Genomic DNA, 23,911 nt, shown 5'->3' on the forward strand with positions numbered 1-23,911 from the left:
TGGGGATGAGGTGGGAGTCTGCTGAACACTTGCCCTTCTCCATCTCTCCTTCTTTGAGATATTGCTCTCTTTCCACTTCTTATCTCCTCTTTCCCTCCTCAGTCTGTCCAGAGATTTTCATAGTTCTCCAGTCTTGGCCAAAAAACAGCTCTTGCCAGTTACAAAGCAGACAGACAGGATGTTTCTCAAGGTACTGTACACAGAGTATTTGAGTTCTATCTCTTGGAGATCTGAAGAACCAAATCTTGCCTTGTCTTGCACCCCATATCTCTGTGTGCCTGTCTGTCACTAGATAGATAGATGGAGAGATAAACACAAAGATAGCTGGATAAATCCAGTAAGTCTTTCTATCCTCACTCTTTCCGGTCCTTCTCTACCACTATGCCCTTCCTGACTCACTCCAGCACCTCCGGAGTCTGGAACAAAAAATGAATACAAACTTTTTGTTTTTCAAATAACCGACTCCATCCAAGAAGAGAATCTTGTCTCATCCTGTGCACCAAACCAAACAGCGGTGTTGTCAAAAGAGTCTGTCCAGAAAGACAAAATTTTGACCTTTTAAGGGTTGTTTTTAAAATTAATTTTATTTTATATGTAACCTCTTTTCCAGAAAGGCTGGAGTGTTGTCTGCAAAATCCCCATTGCTTATAAAAATTACACCCTTACTCCAGGGCTGGTCCTTTTGCTGCAAGCATTTTTTTCTCCCTTCCATAAGTAACAAAATACAAGAGGCAGTTTTCTAACTAAATTGCAAATTTTAAAACTCCAAGGATTACCAAAAAAAAAAAAAATAAAAAAAATCCCTACATCACCAAGAATAGTTCTGGAGAATTTCTAAGGGTGACCACCTCCCCTCCAAAAGGAAGCATATGGTTGGGTTCCCAAAACCTAACTTCAAGCTGTTTGGTTTTTTTATGTTTGAATGTTTTTAAACCTTGCTATTAACAATTAAATACTTCGCTTTTTTTTTTTTTAAATGGTGCAAGTGCTTAAATCAAGCCATGGGAAAAAAATATTTCTGCCCTGTCTAGGTCCCGGTGACTTTCATTTTCCTCTTCTCTCTGTCAGTTCTGGATTTTAATTCTCCGTGCTAAGCGGCATTTTCCTCCCCAGTAATCACAAACATGCATGGAAAAGAGGGAATGAGAGAAAGGAAAAAAGGGGGAAAGTCTTAAATCAATCACAAAGCCAGACAGACATTTTAATCAAATCAAATTAAAATCAGCAGCGGTTCGGAAAAGAAAAACACGACACGCACAGCAAGACCCCCGCCCCTACACCCCCCCCATCCTCTGCCAAAATAGTAGAGACACACTTTGGTCTTACCTGAAATCTCCCCAGCAACATATAGCATAGTAGACTCAGAGTGTGGGGTTGGGGTGGGGGAAGGAAGGCTGCAGAATTTGATCAATAGAAGACAAACTTTTTGGTTAGTTTTTTTACTCTAAACCCAAAGCCCAAGCGAATGGTGAAATCTCCCTTTCTCCCTGATCTGTTCTGCCCTGTCTCTTTCTCACTCTCTCTTTTTTTTCCTCTTTCCCTATTTGTTTTGGTTTGTGTTTGCTTGGGTGTTAGGTGGAAAAAGCTGTCTCGGATATTTTTTTTTGGTGCGTGTGTGCAAAGTTTTAAACATGCTCTCTCTCTCTCTCTCTCCCTCTTGCTCTCTCCCCCTTTCCACCTCCCTTGATTTGCTCTTTTGATTGGTGTCCAGGAATGCAAGAATAAAAAAAAAAAAGATTGCATACACCCTCTCTCCAAGCTGCTTGCTTTTTTTTTTTTAAATTCAAGTGTTAAGCAGAACCAGGTTGCTTTCAAGAATGTATTTGATGCAATTGTACACAAGGGCAGGCTCCATTCATTTTTCTTCCCCCCCCAATGGCTCTTCAGCTTTGGGCAAAGGTAGGGAGCAGCTGAGCTAAAGGGCAATTTGCTATTCTAAAAGTAAAAGGAGGAAAAAGAAAGAGAGAAGTTTTTAAAATGTGGATTAAAGGGGAGGAGAGAATACCACCCCTTTCACATACACCCCAGAACTCTGGCTATTGCAAAGCTTTTGTTAGTGGCATTTGGAGAAGGCTTGCAGAAAATTAAAGTGTTTCCCGAAGAGTTATGAGTGAAGGGGGTGCTGGGAGGGGAGATGGGACGCAGCAGGCAAAGACGAGGGGGAGGGCTGGTTTGCCTTTAGAGAAGGGAGGTTGGGAAAGGTGCAGAGGTCTCCTACCTGCTCTGAAATCCATTTGGTAAAGCCAAAGCTACACTCAGGACTTGCAGCCCTTGAAGGTAGGTTTGTGATTTAGTGCTTCCTTTCTCCGAGGGGGCTGCACAGAGTCTGCGGTCCTTTATTTTTGGCCAGGATTAATAATCCCATTTGCCAATCCCACTCATTTAGGGTTTGGTTTGGGTTTGGCTTTTTTTTTTTTTTTTTTTTTTTTTTTTTTTTTTTTTTTGGTGAGGATATTCTTTAACCCTCTTTTTTTTTTCCTGACGTGTAAAGCTTTAACCACAAACTGAAACACCAGTCCCTGAGGGGGGTACGGAGGGGGGAGAGGAGGAGAGGTAGAGGCAGATTGGTTATTCTCTTTTCACAAAAGAAAGTTTTAGTAAGAGGGGGTGAGGTAAGCAAGCGGTGCCACCCTGTGTTAGAAACACTGGTGTGTCATGGGGGGAGCAAGGGGGGTGAGGAGGAAGGAAGAAGGATACAGACAGAGATGGAAAGAAAGAAAGGAGAGATTGACAGATGGGAAGATGGAAATGTACAGACGGGTGAAAAGAAAGATAGGAAAAACAAAACAGAAGAATATGTAGATAGAGTAGAAAAGAAAGGAAGAAAGATATACTGATGGTTACAAAAAGGATAGATAGATATAGAAAGAAAGAACAGAAGCTGGATCGGTCTCTCCCCTTCTTGCTGTCATGTACAGCCCTCCCCATTCCAGATTTTTAAAAAGTTTTTCCCTAAGGGGGAAAAAACATCCAAGCCCAAAGCCAGCCCCCTGCCCTTGCCCCAGCCCAAATGCCAGACGCGGGACTTGGAAAAGCAGTGCTAGTTTATTTTTTATTCCCTCTGCTGCTGCCCTTTCATGGGAAACAAAACACAATCAATTGTTGAGCTTTTGTTTTTTATTTTTGTGTTGTTGTTGCCTCTAAACAAGGGAGAAAGGAAGCAGCATGCAGACGTTTAGTCATCGGCAGGTGACTAACCCTGCTAAGCATTTCGCCAGGCGACAGACACCAGAATGGGATGGAGGGGGTGAGTGCAAACATTTTGGTGAAAAGAAAGTTGAGCCCTTTCTCGGGGATTGGTTTGTTATTTCCCATTCTTCCTTCTTTACTAAAGTTCACAAGTTTTCTTCTTTCATTCATTCTTTCTTACTTTTGCCTTGTTCCTGCTGTGGGGGTTAGATTTGTGATTCATTAATCAGCAAAAGGCATCACAGCCCCATTTCAACACAAGATCTTTCAATTGCATATTGTGACTCAGCATTAGGCTCCAACTTCTTTAAAAGTTGAACAAGGAGGCAGAGATTTCCCATCTGCTTGACCCTTTTTTTTTTAAACTCACTCCTCATTGCCAATTTAAAATATTTAGTAGTAAAAATGTTGTTAGTTCTTAATGCAAAAATTTTAAAAAATCTTCCCTAAAACAGGTGAATAACTTCTAAAAAAGACATAGCACCCCTCTCTCCAGGAAATTATTACATGTAATACATAAAAATTTATAGGTAATATGTATATACATACATATTATGTATGTATGTATGTATATATCATACATAGGCACAATGTAGATTTAAGTGCTTTTGAAAAAGTCCAAAGGGTTCAGAAGACACGTACATAGGCATCATTCTATTTTTGCATTGTTTTTCATCTATACTTCTATTAACTGTGTGCACAAGAGCTGTATAGAGCTATGGGCCCAATCCTGCAGTTCTTACTCCAGCAAAAATCCCACTCCACAGCTTGCAAAATACATACGAAACTCACTTCACTACTGAGTAGTTCTGATGTCCAAATTCTGGGACGGTTCCCCTCTCTGTTCAGCTGCTCTAGTAAGGGGCTTTTAAGAATTTTCAAGATCTGTGTAAAAACTCACTTGTGTTGGGACTTAGCATTCTGACTTACTAGAGATGCATGAGGCTTTTTGCTTCAAGGATCTACAAACATGAATATTTATTTTTGTATATTACAACAGCTAAAAAATGAGTTTGTTTCCAATTAACCTCATCTGATTAGGACAAACTTTGCTCTGGGTGTCCCTCTAGTTAGATGAGAGCTTTGGAAATAAACTTCAGATTTAAAATAAACTATCAAGGGTTATTAAACCTGGTATGTTGGGGATATGGCAAAAAGCAAAAAATAAAACAAAACCCAAAATGCTGTTTACTCACATTACTAAATATTTAAATTTTTTTCAAACAAGAAAAGCAGGAAGGGTTTTTTGTTCTGTAGAAGGAAATACAATAAGTGAACCTAAAATTATTTTCATTTGTGAACCATGTTTTTTATCTTCTGTTGTTAAAACGTGTCTAGTATTTACACTTTATAGAAAATGGAAAACTATTACAGTCCTTTGAACTTTGGGAAGGGAAATGTATTAATTTTTGCAAGCATTCTCTTGATGCTTTGTTTAAAACAAAGGCACTTACAAACCAACTTGTCTTAGGTTAACAGTTCTTGGTACTTCCAAAAGGTAAAACTCATAATTTTTCAATAATAGTTTCAATAAACTCCAGCCTCCCCATATTTTTGTTTGAAATGTCTAAAACTATTTTTTCTTTGGTAGAATTCACCCTAAGAGGTTGAATAGTTCAACCTTTCCACTATTTCTTGAGCAGCAACTCTGCTGTAATGTGCAACTTATTTAAATATCATTCATCTATATATATGTACAGACACACATACATTAGATTTAAAGGAGTCTACATTGCACCATGTACAAAGACTGTAATATGTTTAAGTTTCTTTAGGATTGGCGCAAATACTGATATCTTTACAGTACGCTATATAATGTCTTTGTACGCAATTATGTGTTTCTTCTTAGATAAACACAAGTTTAAGCATGTAATACATTCACATTTATACACATATTTCTCCGTCCTGTATTTTTTGTAGATGCTTTTTATCTGACTGTAGGGAAATGTGGGTTGCAGACTGATTAAAATTGGGATTTTTTTTCCCCTTTGCAACACTAACAGGCAAAACGTGAGCCCAGAATGCTTGCCTCAAACTGTGTGTGTTTCATACCCAATCCAAGAAGATGCCTTTTTTTAAACTGGTTGGAGTTGGTGGGTAAGAATGGTGCAATGCAACATGCCACCAGGAAAGTTTTACAGACCCAATGCCACACTGAGCCCAGACAAGGAAAATTTTCCTGATTTGGAAGCCTGGGGACTTACCCTACTACAGACACTACGACACCAGCTTTCAGCATAGATGCGTGCCAGACACAGGTACCGGGGAGGTGGGGAAGAAAGAGAGAAAGAGGAACACATGAATGAAAAAGAAAAAAGCTTAGGTGCCTCTTTGTAACATTTCCCTAAAGTTGTCCTTTTCTGCAAGAACTGAGTTGCATGCCTACATGCCTAGTAATATCTGACTATCTGTGAGGGAAGTAATCCCCACTGCCCTAGAATAAACTCTTTGGATGAGGGAGGGAGAGGTAGGATTCAAAATCCATGTTTCTGATTTCTCTACTTAAAGCTTGTGGGCTTTTCATCACTTTTTTGGTTCAGATGAAGTGGGGAAAGGGGCAGACAGAGAGAGGGCTACAGAGCAAATCCTCAAAGTCAGGGGCAGCTTTTATGCAAAGCACAAAGTGATTAAAAAGGTGCTCCCCACTGCCAGGCCCCAGGACACAGAATGAAGGGCTCATTGGCTTGACTTCATAATAGACCATGTCATGCCAATGTGGTTAGTGGAACAGAGTCTGTCTCCACCAAGACAGCCCTATCCTAACCCCATCAGCACAGTCCCCTCCCATGAGATACGGGATCAGACAACAGCAGGGCTTGGGATGTAATGACATTGTTCAGCATCTCACTTTGCTCTCACTGGTACAAGATGCTACCACTCCTCGGGGGGAAAAGAGGCTTAGTCTGAAGACTGCATGAGCAGTAGCTGGGATGCCCCGTAGAGGTAGCTTTCCCAACACTCTCCCCCCAGCCAGAGACCACTGTTTTATACTCTTACCTTCACTGCACCAGAGACCCTGTCTCCCCACACACTCCCCAGCCAATAGAATAAGTATGGTGGATGCTTCACCTGCCCTTCACAGGCCCTTCTGCATTTCAGTGTGGGACCAGTCTTCCTTGTTGGTACATTTCCACCTAGTCTGCTTGGAATTCCTGTCGCCTTCTTAGTTGTGCTGTAGAATACGTGGCTTCCCCTTTCAGTGGGCTGGCAAAACAGCCTCCAAACAGCTAAGAGCTGTTGAAAAAGGTGCTCAAGTATCCTGAAGATTCCCTGTGTCCAAAGGTCACCATTAATCTTTCTGAGCTGAAGCAGCTGGGCCAAAGGTCAAGGGGCTGCCTGCAGTCTGGCTGCCTCGTGGCTATGAAGTGCCAGCCCAAGCCTTTCTCACCAGCCCTCCCAGGGTCAGTGGGGCTGACTGCTGTGTTTTGGGCTGGGGAAGCTGGGACCTTTGGTTCAGGAGGATGTGGTGTGTGATGGAGCAGCACCTGAGCAATCTACAGGGTTGCTAGGAGCCTCTGGTATGGCTGTTTCACAGAGATATAAGTAGAGAAGACAGTCTGTCCTCACTCAGGCAGAAGACTTTTCACTTCTTCCCAAACAGCTGGGGGTGCTGTCTGGATCCTCTCCTTTCAGGGCTGGTAACAAAAAAGCTGAGCCTGGACACATTCCAGCTTGGATGCCGACATGGCTGTTGGCAGTGGTGCTCTACTTGGCAGGCTCTGGGATGAGTGACAGAATTTAGATGGGGGCCAGCTGGTCTGATTGGTCATGGTAGGTCTCTCAGCAGCCTTGGAGCTGGAGGCTAGTGGGCAGGAACTGCCCTATAGTCAGAAACTGATCAGCACTGATGCATGGGTCACTTCTCCAAGACTTTAGCTATATCCTGAGCTTTTGGGTGCATCCCAGAGCCTCTTGTGTAAATTATATCAAAATGTAGGACACAGCCTCCCTGGTGTATGGGTGATACATGACTGCTCCATGAACTTGGTCTGCTCAGGATCTGTTTGAGAGGGGCAGCTGCCAGGCACTGCTGATGGCAGGGGTTCCAGTTTAGGAAGCTGTTCCCCCCTCTGTGAGCCTGCGTGAAGAAAGCCAGGCTTAGACCCCTGGCATCACTGCTCACTGGATGTTCTTTACTGAGACCTTTGGAGACTATAAAGTTCAGGCCTGGGCATTCCCTCGCAGATGGCAGATGGGGCTCCTCTCTTACCCATGAAGCAGTTGGTTTGCCCTGGCTGCCCTGGGCTCCTTACAATTCCACCTCTGAAGAGAGTACAAAGGAAGTTTCTGCTTTAGCATAAACCATTTCAATCCCTCTGCAATGGTGCTATTACAACGCACATGGAGTGAAACCTATGACTGCAGCTGCTGCTTCAATCCTATCTGTTGGAGTATCAGGTTAGGGCTGAGGCCAGTCCCCTGGTCCCACCCATCAGGGTGCCAGTGGAAGAGGACATTACTTACACAAGGCATTCACATTCTGCCTGTTCAGCAACAGGTTCATTTCTTGGGGACTACTCTCTTACATGGGATCCAGCACTCAGCCTGCAAAAGGATTCACTTAGCATGTGGTGAAGAACAATAGTAGCAAAGGAATAAAGATACCATCCTGCGCTGACAAATGCCTCCTGTTGACATGGACAGCTGAACCTGCAAGACAGGTACTGTTCCTGGGAGCTTCCTGAACCAACCAATGTCCTCATGCCTGCAACAGTCTGAGGCTCCAGATCAGCACCATGAAGTGCACTTCATGTGACTGTATGCTCTTCTAGCACCAACTTCCTCTTATGCCTTTTTGTAGTACTCAGGCAAGACTCCTCCTGTGCATGATTCCTTATTCTCTGCTTTGCAGGCTGCCTTGATTTTTATTCACTCAGGATCCCAGACCTAGATTATTTCACAGTGAAGCATTTGTACCAGAGTTGTTCTGTATATCACAAAGGGCTTGGTCTGAATGACAGCTCACGAGTTGCAGGCTAGCAATGGAGACAGGTCACTCACAGCCTACATGCCATGCAAATGAGAGAGAGAAAGGGAAACCAGGCATGCCATGGCCTTCTTGGGCCCTGTCTGTGGTTTCCAGGCCAGTAACGGATAAAATGCAGACAGAATGTCCAGGGGCCTTTGCTAAGCGTCTCTGCTCAGCCACGGAGATGAGTCTTTCAGAATGAGGGAAGAGACAGCCCCGTGACAGCGGGCAGTCCTCAAGGGAAGTATGTCTGAGAAGCCTGCCCTGTAGTCTAGCCTGCCTCCTCTGCCTGGCGGCTGCATTGTTTAGGACACTGGTTGTCTCCATGGCACCATCCTGGGACATCCTCTGCGTGGGAGCAGATACTCACAAAGCAAAGGGCTCCACCTGGCCAGCTTGGCTCTGTGGGTAACACACGCCCTGGCAGCCTGCCAAACTCTCCTATCCTCTTGGCAAGCAAACTGAGCTCCTCCTGCCTCGCCCCCTGGGCGCCCTGCTCCTGGGTTACGTCACAGGAAGCTTTGTGGGCGGCTGACCTCACCTTCTGCCAAGCTCAGGGAGTGTGTCGCGCATTTGCCCTCCAGTGGCGCCACCACCAGCCAAGCCTCCCACTGCTGACCTTTCCATTGGGCTCATTCCCATCCCTGGTCACTCTGCCTTTCCTCCCCTCCTGCCATCTAGCCTCACTTTCCCATCAGCCCTCTCTCTGCCCTCCTGCCTCTCTACCCATGGGCTCCCAACTCTTCTACCTTTCTATGCTATCTCTGCACTCCTGTCCATCTGTCCCACCACCCCACTATTCCCCTCTCCTCTCTTCCTTGAAAGGCAGAAGGATAATTCCTCTGGGGGGGCTCTGGGCCATCCTCAACCTGAAGGGGTGGGAGCCGAGTCCCTAGTCCTCTTGGAGAAGGGAATGAGGGAGGGAGTAAATGATTGCCTTAATCCTACTAAGAGAGCTCAGGGACACCAAAATCCCTGTCCCTAGACCACACACCCAAATACTGGAACCTCTGCAGAGAGGCAGCTTTAGCTCTAGTGACCCTTTCATTTTCCCCTTTAACTCCTCCCAACCTCCTAAAATACCTCCTCCCTTGAATGACAAGGTTCTTTGGGTAGATGTGATCTCTTTTATTAGACCAACTAAATAGTTGGAAAAATTGTGCTTTGCAAGCTTTCAGGCCCAAACACCCTTCTTCAGGCACAGAGAGAGTCTGTTGGTGCTTTGTGCACTCTTCTGGGTAGAACAGAAGCCAATAAGCAAAATGCAGTTCTGTGAAAATGCAAATACATGGCAGTGAGGTTCAGAGGGAATGGGAGACAATAGGTGTGACACAGGTAGGTGGGGGTAAGGGGGAACGTTGAACTGGTGACAGAATGTAGCTGGTAAAATGCAAACAGGTTACCCGGGGTTATCAGATGGCAGGCAGATTAGAATGTACCATAAATCCCAAGTCTATATTCAGTCCATGATGTTTTGTATCCAGAAGATTTGTGAAGTTCGTAGGCTCATCTGTGAAAGGTGTTGTGTAAATTCCCTTTGAGGATTAGAACTGAGAGATCAAAAAGAGAGTGGCTATGGTTGTCTAGTGAGAAGTGTGCACCCACAGGTAATTGGGTATTTTTGTCTGATAGATTTTTGGTGTGTGTTCATTCTGGTACACAGTTGTTGTTTGGTTTCTCCTACATACTTTCCATCCTTCCCTGAATGAAAGCCTAGGGCTGGGTTTTCAGAGGACTGGGCTGCAGCCCTGTCCCTTTCCTTTCCAAGGGGATTCCGTATGATTCTGCTGGGAACTAGCCAGGGGATTTCTTCACACACAGAGCAGACTCTTGGCTTCCCTGTTTCCTGGTGCAGTGACAAGCACTTGTCACCCCCTGCTGGGTAACATACGAAATGGAAGAGCAAACTGAAGCCAAAGCCCAGCTGTGTGCGTCTGTCTCTTGAATGAGAGCACAGAGAGAAATAAAGAAACAGATCTACATGCTTGAGCTACCCCGCTGGGTAGAACTGACCCAGTCTGAGTGCAAGGAGACAGTGTAGTACTAGAGGCAAGGCTTTGACTCTGCCTCTGTGTGTGGCAAGGAACGTGCTGGGTGGGTAAGGACTGTGGCTGTGTGAATGCATGGAACAAGTACCGGTAGTACTGGAGTAGGAGGGCTGATCCTGTGAGAGTGAATGGAGAGTGGCCTGATGGGGACAACTTAGCATTAGCATGGGGTTGCATGGTGCCTGTGTGGAGAAAGTGTGGGATGGAAGAGGGTGGTCCAGGGGCTGATCCTGTATAGGCATGAAATGGAGGGATTTCAGGGTTTGGTAAGCAGCGTCAGGGAGGCCGAATCTTTGTGAACAAGTAATAGGGGCAGCACTACTGGTTGGGGCTGAACTTGTGGGAATGCAGGGTTGGGCAGCTGACCCTGTGCATGAGCACAGGATAGGGAAACAGTGTGGTGGAAGCTGAGCCTATGGGAGGGTGTGGTGAAGAAGTAGTAATAAGGAGTGAGGGCAGCAAGACGTGAGTGGGGAGGCTGGAGAGCCCATACCATGGTGGGGCTGACTGTGCCTAGCATAGAGAGAGAAGCAGTATAAAGGGGCTGACCCCATTTGAGTGCAGGGCTGGGAATGCTGCACTACAGTGAGGCTGCCCTGTTTGTGTGTGTGAGTGTCCTCTGGAGGAGTTTATGGACTCTCCCTGACCCACCATGAGAGCTTCACAGATTCATGCCCCCCACTCCCTGCCTCATGTTCTCCCCTTCTGTCTCCTGTGTCTAGTCAGTGCTGGATCTGGAAGGTCAGAGGAGAAGAGAGGGGGGGTGCACATGGCTTTGGACATCACCGAGGTGTGTGTGTCACGATTTCAGCCAGCTGTGTCCTATCCACAGCCCCATAAAACTCTGAGCCCTGAGGCCAGACACCCTCATGGGGATGCTCTCTCCACAGGAGCCCGGCTGCTATTCAAGAGCTGGAACGGACACTAACATGGAATCTGACTCCTTTCTTCCTCGGGGGGGGGAAAGAGAGCTGAACCCAGAGCCCATCCCAGAAACACAAGGACCCAGTTCTGGTTCTTCTCTTCCCTGTGGGTTTGGAAATATTGGGTAACAGCTTCAGTGGGTCTAGGCCTTGTCCCTGGTATCCATGATCCTAATGGGCACTACCTGACCCCCTTACAGCAGCCTGAGCAGAGAAGCCAAGGAGTTTCTGTGCCTGGAAGGGATGTCCTGCAAATTCAGGCATGTGGTGTGAGGGTGGGAGAGACTCTTCGATGGAATGCACCAAGTTGCACCTGTTCTGGGAGATGCTGAGAGGACAGTGGATTCGTGGGCTCCCTGCCCATATTATGCAACATATCTCCAATGTATGAACCAAGAAGATGGAGAAAAAGAAAGGTAAAAAAAGGCCCAGAGTTTAAACATATCAAGGAAGGAGTTATGGGACTTACTGAAGAAATGACCCCAGGCTCAGTACCACCCCCTCTCTGGCTCTTGAAGGGTTAACCTAGGGGCTCCCTTGCCATCCCTCAGGATTGATGTCCTGTTTGATGCCTTGCACAAACACAGAGCAAAGGCTGGTCCCTCTTACAGAAAGCTCCAGCATGCATAGGAAACAACAGAACAAGCGAAATGATCAATGCTAGAGGGTAGGTATCAGTAAGCCTGAGACAGATGGGCCTTAACTCAGCTAACTTTAAAATCAGCATTATCAAAGTTCCAGCAAAACATAGCCTATGCCTCTGTCCCACACCCCCTGCCCAATGCTCAACTTAAGAACAAGGCAGACAAGGTTCCTTGGGTGAATTTGATATCTTTTATTAGACCAACCCAAATAGTTGGAGAAAAGTTATTAAGCAAGCTTTCGGGTTCAAAAACCCTTCGTCAGGCTAAGGAAGTTTCAGCAGTTGGTGTGTAATAACTTTTCTCCAACTGTTTGGGTTGGTCTAATAAAAGATATCAAATTCACCCAAGGAACCTTGTCTGCCTATGTCCTTAGACCAACACAGCTACAACCTAAACCCCTGCAACTTAAGAACAAGTCATTCTGAACTGGCTGCTTATTATGTCAAACACCATCTTACTTCTCCTGTACAGACTATCTCCACTGAGACTATTTATTCAGCATTATTAGTTCCCATCCTTTAGGCTACTGCATTTCCTCAGGGTATGTGCTCCTTCATCCCCGTTTCTCTTGCTCTCTGCTGTTGTGCAGGGAGGGCTGGGGTAGGTCCCTGCAGGACAGAAAGTCCATTGATCCACCGTGGCATATCTGCTCTGACATCCCCACTAGGTGATGCTGTGACAGTGGCATGAGGGCCTGCCAGTTCCCCAAATCCCTCCTCGGTCTCCCTACCTCTTTCAGAAGGGACTTCATCTCTGATCTGGCAGGGGCACCTCACCAATACTGTGGTAATGGGCAGCAGAATAAACTTGAAGGTAGAAATCAAGACATATCTTCCATCCAAGATAGAATTGCCTATCCCTACAAAAAAAAATTCACAGAGTCCAGAACCACTGGCCCTGGCGGAGGTCTTGACACTACAAGGAAGCACAGGCCCAGAGTTGCCAGGATGGGATGGGGGACTGTCCCAAAGGTCAGGTTTCAGGGAGGGACTGAACCACCTCCACTCCATCCCAACTGCAGTGAGCAGCAAAAAACCTCCCGTTATAGCGTGTGAAACGCCGCTGGTGGGGAACAGGCAGATCTGCTGACTCACGGGGAAATAAATCTTTCCATTAGGGCTGCCAAACCCAGCCCCCCCTGGCCACAGGAGAAGAAGGGAGCCCAAGCCCAGCCTGGTTCATGCATCACCACAGGCTAGCTCTGGGCCAAACACTTTTGGTCATGCAACAGTAACCCCACGACAGCCACGCAATGCACTCGGGGATGTGCAGGGGCTCCCTCGGTGGGACCCAAAGACAAGGGGGAAGGAGAAGCCACCCAAACGTTTGCACTTTGGCCCAACGGTGACGAGGCATCCAGAGGCAACGGAAAGGGACTTCGGCGCAAGCTCCTTGCGGGGCGGAAACTGCTGTTCAAGACTCACTTGGGGAGGCTAGGAAGCTGCTGAAGGAAGACAGCTTTGGTGTGGGGGGGTTGGGCTGGCAGAACTGCCCGGCGGGGCCACACTCCTGCCCATGTCCCAGAGGAACTTGTGGTGCTTGCAGTGCCACAGCTGCTCGCCGCTGGAGACCCAGAGGGGCCTTGCTCCACTGGTCCGTGGGGACAGGGCAGGGCAGGCACCAGGCGGGCGCTGTGCAGCCTCCTGTGGGCGCAGCCTGGGCCCAGCCCTGACTGGGGGGAGGGGGGGAGCGGTATCTGGCGAGAAGCAGCCGATGCCTCTCTAAAGGGACCCCTTCCCTCGCGTCCCGCCTCCTACATTCGAGGCCCCATGGGCCTGCAGCTCTGTCAATCTGCGCTCCTAGCCAATCCGTGGCGTCGGCCTCCTCCAATCACAACGCGGTGTAGGCCCCCCCGGCCACGGACAAGGGAAGCGGCCAGAGCGAGGCTCCACCCCTCGGAGAGAGAGGGGGAGGGACCAGTCCGGCGGCCGCTCCTGGGCGTAGCTCTGACCCAGCGCCATCATCACGTGACGCGAGGCAGCCTCAGACTCCCCTTTCATGTGACCACGGAGCCAATAGGACTCGCAAAGGGGCGGAGACTGCGGTCGCCCAATGGGAAGGGGGAGGCGGTTTGCCCGGGAAGTGCTGGAGGAGCCGGGAGCAGCGGCTGGGTAGGAAGGGCGGGGTTGCCTGGGTTTTTGCTGCGGGGGTGGGCGAGATCACTGGGGTGTCTGGTGGTGGGATTGGGCGGGACCATTCGGGTCCCTCTGCGTGGGGTGTTGGGTGAGGTCACTGGGGTCCTTCTTGGAGGGGAAGGGCGGAACCATGGGGGTCCCTTGGAAGGGGGCGCGTTGGGCGAGACCATTCAACTCTGCTAGGAGGGTTGGTCGGATAAGACGATGGGGGTCCCTACTGGGCGTTCCGGATGAGACCACTCGGGTCTTGAAGTGTGTGGGGAGGGGTTTGGGTACGACCATTCGGATTCGTGTTGGAGGGGGGCGTGGAATGGGGGGGGCCATGAGGGGGGAGCCCCGTGTGGCGGGGCTGATGGTGCTCCCGGGACCCTGTTTCCTCCCCAGGGCAGCTAGCCCCTGCTCCAGGCCCCACATCCCCAGGCTGCACTGTGCGGCAGCGGGCAGAAAGGCTGCATGCACGGAGCAGGCGCAAGGCATCTGGCTGTGCAGCCATGAAGTGTGTCGTCATCGGGGGAAACGTGAAAGGTGAGTGTGGGGGCCCCACTGGGTGCCAGAGCAGGGCCCAGGGCTGCTTGTCCTCCAGGGGATGCCAGTGGGGTGGGGCAGGGCAAGTGGTGGGCCCCCCTAGGGGGTGCGCTGTGGGGCGTGGGGGCCTGGGGTGGCGCAGACCTGTGCTGTGGGCCAGGGAGGGGGCGGGGTATCCCCTGCCTCACTCAGTACCTGCCTTTCCCTGCCCAGTCCTTGGCAAGGCCGTGCACGCCCTGTCCCGCATCGGTGACGAGCTGTATGTGGAGCCCACAGAGAACGGGGTGAGTGGGGCCTGCTGAGGCTGGTTGGACAGCAGGAAGGGTCTGTCAGGAGACGGGAAGTCGGGGGAGGCATCGCAGGGGCCTTGTGGCTGGATTGTGGCCTGGGGATGCCCCTCTGTGAGATCCGGAGGGGAGACATTGGGCTGGTTTCGAGTCAACGGTGGGTAGGTTCCTCCTGCCAGCTCTGCCTGCAGCGGGGTGAGGGGCTGGTCTGCGGTAGGTGGGGCTGCTCCATCATGGTCTCCCCAGCTCTCCCAGCAGAGGGTTGGTGTGGGCTGGGATCAGTCTTGTCCCCCCACAACTCCTTCTGCATGTGTGGGTGGAGAGGGTGCTGCTCTGTGACGGGGCCACTTTTCTCCCTTGCTGCTCTTCTGGTGACGTGGGGGGAGAGGGTTTGGGGGACTGGCCTGTGATGGGGAAGAGGCTGCTGAGTCGCATCTCAACCACATACAACCCCCAGCTGTCTTTACGTGCTGTGAACTCATCTCGCTCGGCCTACGCCTGCTTCCTGTTCGCCCCGCTCTTCTTCCAGTTGTATGAGGCAGGGGGCCCAGATGCCCATGGGGAGCTCTTCCGTTGCAAGGTCCTCATGAAGGTCAGGCTGCTGGGGGTCCCCAGGAGGGTGGGGGCATCCAGAGCAGGGGGAGGCTCCTGAGCCAGGGCACAAAAGAAAGTGCTGGTTGTAGGGGAAGTGAGGTCTTGGCTTGGGGTGGCCCTGTCCCTTCCTGTGGCTCAACAACCTGGGTGCCTGACTCCAGGATTCCTTCCCCTCAGGGCAGTCCTGTGCTGTGGGGTGCATGTTACTGACTGGGGCTCTCCAGTGGGCCTCAGGTATCATGCCTGTCCTGCTCTTCCTCTGCTGCACTCTGGAAAACTTTCCTAGAGTGGATCTGCAGGACTCCTGGGTTCTGCCCCAGGTTTGGGAGGGGAGTAGGGTTTAGGGAGTTAGAAGATCGTGTGGGAGGAAGCTGAGAGAGAGAACTCCTCCTGGGCTCTATCCCAGCTCTTATGTGGGGTTGTGGTGCCTAGAGACATGAGGGTGCTGGGAGCCAGGACTGAGGTTCCTTGCCAGTTGCATTGTGCCTGTGCTGTCTGCCCCTCCCCAGACATTCCTGGCCATTTTCCGATCGCTGCCCTCACTGGAGAAGACGGTAAGCAAATGCCTCATCTCGCTGAACCCCCGAGCCAGCCGGCTGGTTGTACAGTTGCACTACAAATACGGTGAGCGTTGATCCCACGCCTGGGAAGCCCCAGGGCTGGGGTGGGGGTGGTGTTTCACTGCTGTGAAGAACCTTGAGTGAACCCTGCAGGGATTCTTGTAGCTTGAAAGGACAGAGCACAGCTGGTGTGTATGTGAGGGGACAGGGGGTCAGGCTGGGAGTAGGAGCCCATAGTGGGTGGGGAGAAGAGGTCTGAGGAGTGCGTGGGAGTAAGGGCTGAGGCAGGTGTGGACCTACAGGAATGAGAGCTAAGGCTTTGATCCTTGATGTGGGTGGGGGGCAGGACCTGGGGAGGTGCATCAGGCAGGGGAACCCCAGAAGCAGGGCTGCCTCAGGGAGGTGGGCTGCAGTCATGCACCTCCCAGCTGAGCCACCATCCTGGCGCCCCTGGCAGGTGTCACCAAGACTCACAACCTGTCATTCCAAGAGTGCGAGCTGCTTCAGGCCATCTTTGACAAGCAGCTGTGCACCAGCACTCTCTGCGCCTCTGCCCGGTGAGTGCTGCCTGCCAGCCCAGGATACTAAAAGGTTTGGGGGTGAATCAGAAGGTAGTGGGTGGCTGTGTCCAGTCTGTCTCCTCTGGCTGACAGCTCCTGCCCTTCTTGGTGGCAGGGTCCTGGTGGATGCCGTGGTGCACTTCCCAGTAACGCTGGCTGAAGTGACGCTGGGGGTTGGCCCCAGCGGGAAGGTGAGCTTGCGCAACTATGTGGATGAGGAGACAGGTGAGCTTCCCACAGCCCCTGTGGGGATGGGTCCCTGGGGCAGACAGCAAGGCCTAACACAGGAGGGCAGGCAGTGCCCACCCTTGCAAGGGGAAGATCCCAGACCTCATTCTTCACCCCAGCCAGCCAGGTCCCCTGTCTCAGGGCCAGACCAGAATCAGGATCCCCTAGAAGGAAAGGCCCCTGCCCCTTCCAGTGGTCCCTCGGTCGTGGGGTTGGTGTCTCCAGAGCAGGAGGTTGTACTTCTGCTTGGGTGGGTCTGGCTCTGGGCTCTTCCCTGGCCTGCATTGCTGGTGCCTACAGCCCTATGCCAGGCATAGGTAACTGGTTGCTGAGCCCATCTGTCACCCCCAGAGCCCAGCAAGACCATGGTGACTGAGCTGTGCCTCTCTGAGGATGAGTTCCAGGATGTGCGGGTGCCACAGGAAACCCAGGTCACCTTTTGTCTCAAGGAGTTCCGGGTGAGCCAGCCTGCCCCCCCTTTCCTGGCCCTGGCCCACCCAGGTGAGGTTCCACACTCAGCCCCCCTTTGCCTCTTCCCAGGGCCTCCTGAGCTTTGCTGAGTCCTCAAACCTGCCCCTCAGCATCCACTTTGACACGCCTGGCAGGTATGTCTGGTCTCCTGGGGTGGACATTCCAGCTCCTGTGCATGTCACCGTGTGCCTAGGAGCTCATGAGTGATGGTGGGGCTTGCTCCTCTGCAGTGCTTCTAGCTGGGGCTCCTGACACCTGCCTCATCCTCCCAGTCCCTTTGCTGAGCTCCCTAGGGAGCCTTAGTCCCTTGCCCTACAGGATAATAGCCCTACTAGTGACATGTCCAGGCTCGCGCGTGCTCGCCTGCGCTCGCTCTCTCCAGCTCCAGTTCTAGTGTCGTGTCCCCCTCTCCCTCCCCTGGTGATCTCATTGTGGGGTCTCAGCTGTACCCATTTTCATCCCATGCTGTCCCTGCAGGCCAGCTGTGTTCTCCCTGGAGGACCCCCTGCTGGAAGTGCACCTGGTCTTGGCCACCCTGGCTGACTCCAATGCCAGCTCACAGGCCCAGACAGCCAACGGGTAAGCTGGGCCCTAGGGCTCTCAAACCCAGAAACTCCCTCTGCACCTAACAGCATAAACAGGCATGTGCTGAAGTTGCCCCTGGTCCAGCTACTCCCATCATGCTGTGTTGCATTAACTGTGGGGTTGGGAGTGGCATGCTGGACAGGGGGAGGGTTTGGTGACTACTTGGAACTGTAGGGATTGACAAGAGCAGGATATTAATGCTGAGATGATCACCAGCGACGCAGATCGCAGCAGTTGTCTCTGGCCTATCACTAGGGATGAGAGCAAACAGCTTGATTTTTAAGTGGCTCTGCCGCCTTCAGGTTGCTGCCGGGGTTCTCTGCAGACTCAGGTACCATCCAGAAGTGGCTATGGAAGGAGGTGTGTGCTGGCACTATGGTGGGCAATACTCTCTGGTGCCCTGGCCCCAAAGTTGGGCAGAGCTGGAGCCTCTTTCCTGCAGGGTCAGGGCCTGACTTCGTCCCATAGCTCTAACCTTTCCCAACAGTGCCTGCCACAAATGTGCCGCTGACGAGGACTTTGCTGTTGATGACCTTGAGTCCTACATGATCGCCATGGAAACCACCACTGGTGAGGAGGGGGCAGAGCCACCTCTAAGCCCCACCTTCCCCGTGCGATGCCCCAGTCCAGCCACTGCTCTAGAGGCAGAGAGAAGCACTCTGGCTAGTGACAAGGATGAGGACGAAGATGGGGCTGTGCCAGGGACGCCCCCACAGAAAAAGGTCTGGGTTGGTGTGGCTCTTGACTTGCAGGGATGCTGGGCTGGAAGGGGCACAAATCCAGTAAAGGTGAGGGTTGGAGAGGGGATGTGATTGTCTTTTTAGAACTAGGGGGAGGATGGTTGGGGATGTGATGCACAAGAGAGACTAGGTAGGGCGGGCATGGTGTCAGCTGTTCCCTAGAGTGGGAGTATTTGCTGGGGGTAGCCTCACCATTCGTATTGTGATCTCTTCCACAGTTCCGCTCCCTGTTCTTTGGGTCAGTGCTGACACAGTCGCAGGCCAGAGCTCACCCTACTCCCAGCCAAGAGGTGCTGGCCGAGGACAGTGAGGGCGAATGCTGAGCCAGAACTACTCTCCTCTCTCCCAGCCTATTTTCTTCCTAGAAGCATTATGAAGATGGAGAAGCGGCTGGACTCCGCCCCCCCCATCCCCCACAGCACTGGAGCCCTGTAGGCCTACAGTAGAGACAGTGTGGGAACAGACACTGTAAATAAACCAATTGTGATACACAATGACTGGGGAGCAGCTGCTGGGATCTGGGGCAGTCAATCTCCCCTCCCATCCTCACCCCACAATGCCGGTCAGGAGGTGGAAGGAGCAGTGGCTTAGAGTCCCTTTTGAAGGGTATGAGTGTAATGTCAGGCCAGTCAGATCCTCCCCACAACCAAATCCCACTAAATGGGGGCTAGGGGCGACCGGCCCCCACAGCAGTTTTCCACATATTCCAGGCCTGATCCCTGCCCCTCCAAAGGGACCAGGCCAGTTATCTCAGGCTCAGGGTTCCTGCCCCTGCTCTGCAGCTCTCCCTGGACTGGCCCCCTGCTCCCTGGCCAAGGCTGTGAGTGCCAGGGGAGGCTGTCCCAAGGCAGCCAACTGGCGCTGTCCCCCTGGGCTAAGCCTGGCTCAAGGCTGGGCTGTTAATTCCCCTGAGAATTGCCTTGGCATGCAGAGGGCCAGGCACAGAGCCAGGCTTGTGCGACAACTGAAGCAGAGTTCAAGGGCTGGGTTGTGCATGCTCTGCAGAGCCCCCACCACTGAAGCTTAGTGCGACCCAAAGTACAAGATTCTCACACATACACCACCCCCTGCAGAAGGTCTCCCCTAGACACAGCTATGTGCTGCTTGCTTTCTCATATCATTCCCCCTCTATTCAGAGATCTCTGAATTGAGGTACTGTGATGCTCTGGGCTGGGCCAGCAGCAGAGAGGCCAGAGTTCTGCATGCCTACACCTGCCAGGCTGGGGAACCCCTGGCCCCAAACACAGCCAGCAAGAATCCCAGTAGCAGCTCTGGCTATAGGGGGAGCCTGACCCATTCCCCCAAATGCAAGGCCTATGCTCCTAGACCAGCATTCTTCCCTTCCCTTTCATTTGTAGGGTGACAAGATTTACATGAGCTGAGACTCGAGATGTCCATGTCCAGGTGCCACCCTGAAGCAGAGAGCCCCCAGACTGTCCCTTTCCTACTGCATGACCAGTGCCTTCAGGCTCTTGAGGTCCCTCCACAGTACAGGGCAGAAATTAGTGGCCTCTTCAAGTCCCATACCCCATAGCTGGGCCACAGGGCACAAAGCATACCTTCTGGCTCTCAGTCCCTGGTCCTGTGGCATACAGCAGCTAGGCCCTTCCCAGCAGCAGCTAAATGTTTATACACCTCTACTTCATAGACAGGTGAGGGTAGGAAGACCCCACAAGAACACTCAAGACCCAGCTGCCCCCCCCCCCAGCATGGGGATAATGGGAAACAAAGGCAGCAGATGGTGGCATCTAATGATCTTTGATCTGGAAGTGAAAGCTAGATGCTTCCTTCCTCCACTCACTGGCTTGAAAACTAAACCAGGCAAAGGCCATGGATTAAGAATTTCTGTTAAACGTTTATTCAAAAAACTGAGCATTGGATGGAGATGGGAGAGACGGGGGCCGAGTTGGCAAAAAAGGACTATCCAAAAAAAAAAAAAAAAAAAAATTCCTGTTCCCCCTCCCAGCAGAGGCCCTCCCAGCCCCCTCCCCCACAGAGCAGGATTTTTGGTATCAACTCCCAGAGGGATAGTTTACTTCTTAAAAAAAAGGGATTGGTTCAGCTCTACCGGGCACCCCCAGACGACATGAACCTGGACAGCATAGCCATGGTGGGCAGAGCTGGCGGAGCAGGCACAGCAAAGAGTGCTCCCCAGCAGCAGCCACTACTTCTTGGCCTTGGCCGAGTTGCGCGGGGGTGTGACTGGGCGCCCACCAGGGTTCAGGCCACTGAACTGCCCATATTTGCCCTTATTCTTGTCAGCTGGCTTCAGGATCTGGGGAAGAGAATCGAGTCAAGGAGAGGGCATAGTTTGTTGTACCCCAGACCCCGAGAACAGACTGAGGCACTGGCTAGAGGACAGCATCTCCAGCCTGGGTGGGGGGGACAACTGCCCTCCCCCAAATCACAAGCAGCAGGGTTAGTATTCAGGGTTCAGAGCCCCTGGGAGTCTCTTGAAACCCCACTCCAAGACCCAACTCCTCCCTCATCAAGGTTTTCTACAGGAGACAGGCAGATGCTTGCAGGGTCAGGGGAAGGGAAATTCAACCCTTACCCAGCTCTGAGCCTGTGTCCGTAGGGTGAGAGCTTGGCTCATTGCCATGGTTGCCAGGGAGGGGTGGGGAAGAAGAGCCCTGGCCTGAGGCTCACCTGGAAGGAGCACATGAGGGTCTCATCCACGCTCATCATGGCACCTGCATTGTCGAACTCGCCACAGTAGTTGGGGGCTGAGAAGAGTGTCACCAGCTGGCGCTTGGCAAAGAACTCATAACCATCCTCCACCACCTAAGGCAGAAGGACAACGAAGGGCTTGGCACCAGGACTCAACTTAGCCCTCCCTCTGCCAGATGCAGGGAACCCACACAGGAGCCCTGGCTCTGCCTCCTCCGCTATAGCTCTCTGCCATCCCAACCACAGGCTCTCTTCACAGCTCTGCTCTTCACTTCTGACCCGCAACCCCTTGCTAGCCCACCCCTGAGTTCCCCTAATATGGCTCTATCTCAGGGTACAGGGTACCTGGTGTGCCCGGCAGATGAGGTCCAGATCGTGTTTGTGCAGGAATTTGGCCACAACCTCAGCGCCAAAGGTGAAGGAGACGCCACGGTCGTTCTCGCCCCAGCCCTGCACGTCCTTGTCAGGATCGGACCAGAGCAAGTCACACAGCAGGCCCTGGTCTGGCACATCCGTGGGGCGCATGATCCGCCGGATCTGCTCCATTGATTGCAGGTCAGGGGACAGCCCTGGGAAGAAAGGGGGATAAGGCTGTGAGACATCATACCCCAGCAGGGGGTGGTGCTGATCTGCTGGAGAGCATCCCCAGTGACCCCCCCACAGCAACCCTCTACCCCTACACAGCCCTGCGGAGCCTCTCCCCCCAAACCCCACCCCAGCAGTGCCTCATAAGGGAAAGGACTCCCTCTCCCCCTCCCGATCACAAGGTCTAGAGGCCTGGGCACTGTCCACCTCCATGGCAGCAGAAAATCTTCTCGTCCACAATAGCAGCAATGGGTAAGCAGTTGAAGCAGTCAGTGAATGTCTTCCAGAGCTTGATGTTGTAGCGCCTCTTGCCTGCAAAGCACAATATCTGGGATGGGAGCCTCACCACAGCAGCAGCCCCTTCTGCTCCCACCACCTAAGAGTATCTGCCTTTCCCGGGGTGCACACTCCCTTCTAGGGAGACCCAGGTCAGAGAGTCACATGGTTTGGGCCACCATAGGAGATGGGACAAGCAGCCCCCTCATAGTTGGAAGGCACCACACTTACCACATCAGCTGCCCCCAGAGCACATGCCCACATGCTTGCAGCTGGGGAGTGCACCCTTGTGACTGGGAGTGTGGTAGGGTAAGAAATTTGGTGCACAAGACAGAGATGCAGCTGATACCCTCAACTGCAGGGATGCGAGTATGAGGCACAGGCGTGGTTGATGTTTGCACATTTGCAGTTAGGTGTATGCTCACACCTGGAGGCAGGCAGAGGTTGCAATAGTGGGGGCCCAGGGTCATTAGCACTCAAATGCAGTTGATGCTTGCATACTCGCAGCACGGCCCAGGCTCAGACACAAATGGGAACAGTCATGCGTCCAGGTAGATAGGGGCAGGGGGAGGGGGGTGAAATCACACTCACATTCGTCGTAGAAACCATAGATGCGATTTATGCTGGCGCACTCGTGGTTGCCGCGCAGCAGGAAGAAGTTCTCAGGGTACTTAATCTTGTAGGCCAGCAGAAGGCAGATGGTCTCCAATGACTGCTTGCCCCGGTCCACGTAGTCACCCAGGAAGAGGTAGTTGCTCTCAGGTGGGAAGCCCCCGTACTCGAAGAGCCGCAGTAGATCGTAGTACTGCCCATGGATGTCACCTGGAGAGTGCAGGGGGGAATGGCACCCTCAGTACACAGACCTTCTCCAACCTCCCTACCAGCTACCCAGAGACCCCCAGCCCAGCAGGGAACCTATGCTGTCCCTACCAGCCCTGCCCAGAGATCCCGCATCCTCCTCCCCTAATCCCCCAGATTGCAGCCGGAGCCAGGGGACCACTCTGACCCCCCTACCCTGCCAGCATCAACAAGGGATTCCTAAGACCTGCCAAGACCTCCCACAGGGGAACCCACCACCCCCACAAATGGGGTGAGGGTGGCAATAGGGGACAAAGAAGTGTGTGTGTGGGGGTGGGGGGGCTGCTCCAATCCCCACACCCAGCCCACCTCAGCAAGAGACCCCCAGGACCTCTCGCAGGGGGACCTTCCACCCTTAGGGCTGGACTGGGGGGAGCAATGGAGAGTAAGGTGCAGGTGGGACCGCTCCGATCCCTGCGAACACCAGCCAGGACACGCTGCAACCTCCCGCAGGGGAACCCACTGCCCTAAGGCTGGGGCTGGGGGACAAGATGCGTGGACAAGGGTGGCGGTGGGCCCTGGGGCTCACCGCAGATCTTGAGCGGCGCCTCGAGCTCCAGCAGGATGGGCTGGCTCAGGAAGATCTCCCGCGACTTGAGGCACAGGCCACGGATCTCGTTCTCCGTCAGCTGCACGTTCTTGCCCGGCCGAGAGCCCTGCACTGCAGCGGGGCGGCCCACGGGGGCGGGTCACCGGGGGGGGGGGGGGGGCAGCGCCTCCCCGCCCCCGCACGCACGGACACATGCAGGCGCCCACCCACCCACGCGCGTGAGCACCCACGCCCACCCGAATGCATGTGCACACGCAGCCCTGCCGCCCGCCCCAGGCCCATCCCGGCGCCTGCAGCACGTGCCCCCCCGCCCCGCGGGCTCAGGCGAGCCCCAAGGGGGCCGCCCCTCGCGCCCTGCCTCAATTCCCCGGCCGGGCCCCGCGGCACCTTCCAGCAGGCGGCCGATGATGGAGTCGAGGTTGAGCTTCTCGCCGTCCGCCATGGCTGCCCGGCCCGGCCTGCGCTCCCCCGCCTGCTGCCTCCGCCCCGCCCCGCCCCATCTGCGGGCGGGGCG

The 23,911-nt window shown here is 52.5% G+C and overlaps 3 protein-coding genes and 1 long non-coding RNA gene across 8 annotated transcripts in view; 1 reads left to right on the forward strand and 3 right to left on the reverse strand.

Moving 5' to 3' along the window:
• Positions 1-3,019, reverse strand: part of CLCF1 (cardiotrophin like cytokine factor 1) — a 40,528-nt gene extending 37,509 nt beyond the window's left edge. Inside the window, exon 1 of one of the 2 annotated variants that reach the window (XM_006260086.4) lies at positions 2,219-3,019. In XM_006260086.4, coding sequence (XP_006260148.1) covers positions 2,219-2,234 — 16 coding nt within the window. In that variant the 5' untranslated portion in view covers positions 2,235-3,019. Of the gene's footprint in view, positions 1-1,326 lie in introns of both variants that reach the window. The other variant, XM_006260085.4, reaches the window with a different exon arrangement.
• A 95-nt stretch (positions 3,020-3,114) lies between these two features.
• RAD9A (RAD9 checkpoint clamp component A) lies at positions 3,115-18,952 on the forward strand. Of its 4 annotated transcripts, none has more exons than XM_059722468.1 (12): positions 3,115-3,247; positions 14,293-14,433; positions 14,647-14,717; positions 15,178-15,312; positions 15,824-15,938; positions 16,332-16,431; positions 16,550-16,659; positions 17,014-17,120; positions 17,203-17,267; positions 17,611-17,712; positions 18,206-18,440; positions 18,677-18,952. In XM_059722468.1, exons 1-12 carry the CDS (start codon positions 3,166-3,168, stop codon positions 18,779-18,781), a joined length of 1,368 nt encoding a protein of 455 aa, XP_059578451.1. In that variant the 5' UTR covers positions 3,115-3,165; the 3' UTR covers positions 18,782-18,952. The 4 variants fall into 4 exon arrangements, with proteins under 4 accessions (XP_059578451.1, XP_059578452.1, XP_014462774.1 ...); XM_059722469.1 differs by lacking the exon at positions 3,115-3,247 and adding an exon at positions 9,426-11,545; XM_014607288.3 differs by lacking the exon at positions 3,115-3,247 and adding an exon at positions 13,675-13,884.
• Positions 9,272-13,655, reverse strand: LOC132243315 (uncharacterized). The gene is made up of 3 exons (XR_002093264.2): positions 13,531-13,655; positions 12,504-12,632; positions 9,272-9,428 (listed from the first exon to the last, which is right to left on the reverse strand). It is a non-coding gene; the product is annotated as an uncharacterized LOC132243315 (long non-coding RNA).
• Positions 18,953-20,293: 1,341 nt separating the features above from the next.
• Positions 20,294-23,892, reverse strand: PPP1CA (protein phosphatase 1 catalytic subunit alpha). Its single transcript, XM_006260084.4, has 7 exons — positions 23,785-23,892; positions 23,377-23,508; positions 22,581-22,811; positions 21,921-22,025; positions 21,474-21,697; positions 21,108-21,242; positions 20,294-20,733 (listed from the first exon to the last, which is right to left on the reverse strand). The coding sequence occupies exons 1-7, from the start codon at positions 23,837-23,839 to the stop codon at positions 20,623-20,625; spliced, it is 993 nt and encodes a 330-aa protein (XP_006260146.1). The 5' UTR covers positions 23,840-23,892; the 3' UTR covers positions 20,294-20,622.
• Between the last annotated feature and the right edge of the window lie 19 nt (positions 23,893-23,911).

Source organism: Alligator mississippiensis, chromosome 2, assembly GCF_030867095.1.
Source record: "Alligator mississippiensis isolate rAllMis1 chromosome 2, rAllMis1, whole genome shotgun sequence".
NCBI lineage: Eukaryota > Metazoa > Chordata > Crocodylia > Alligatoridae > Alligator > Alligator mississippiensis.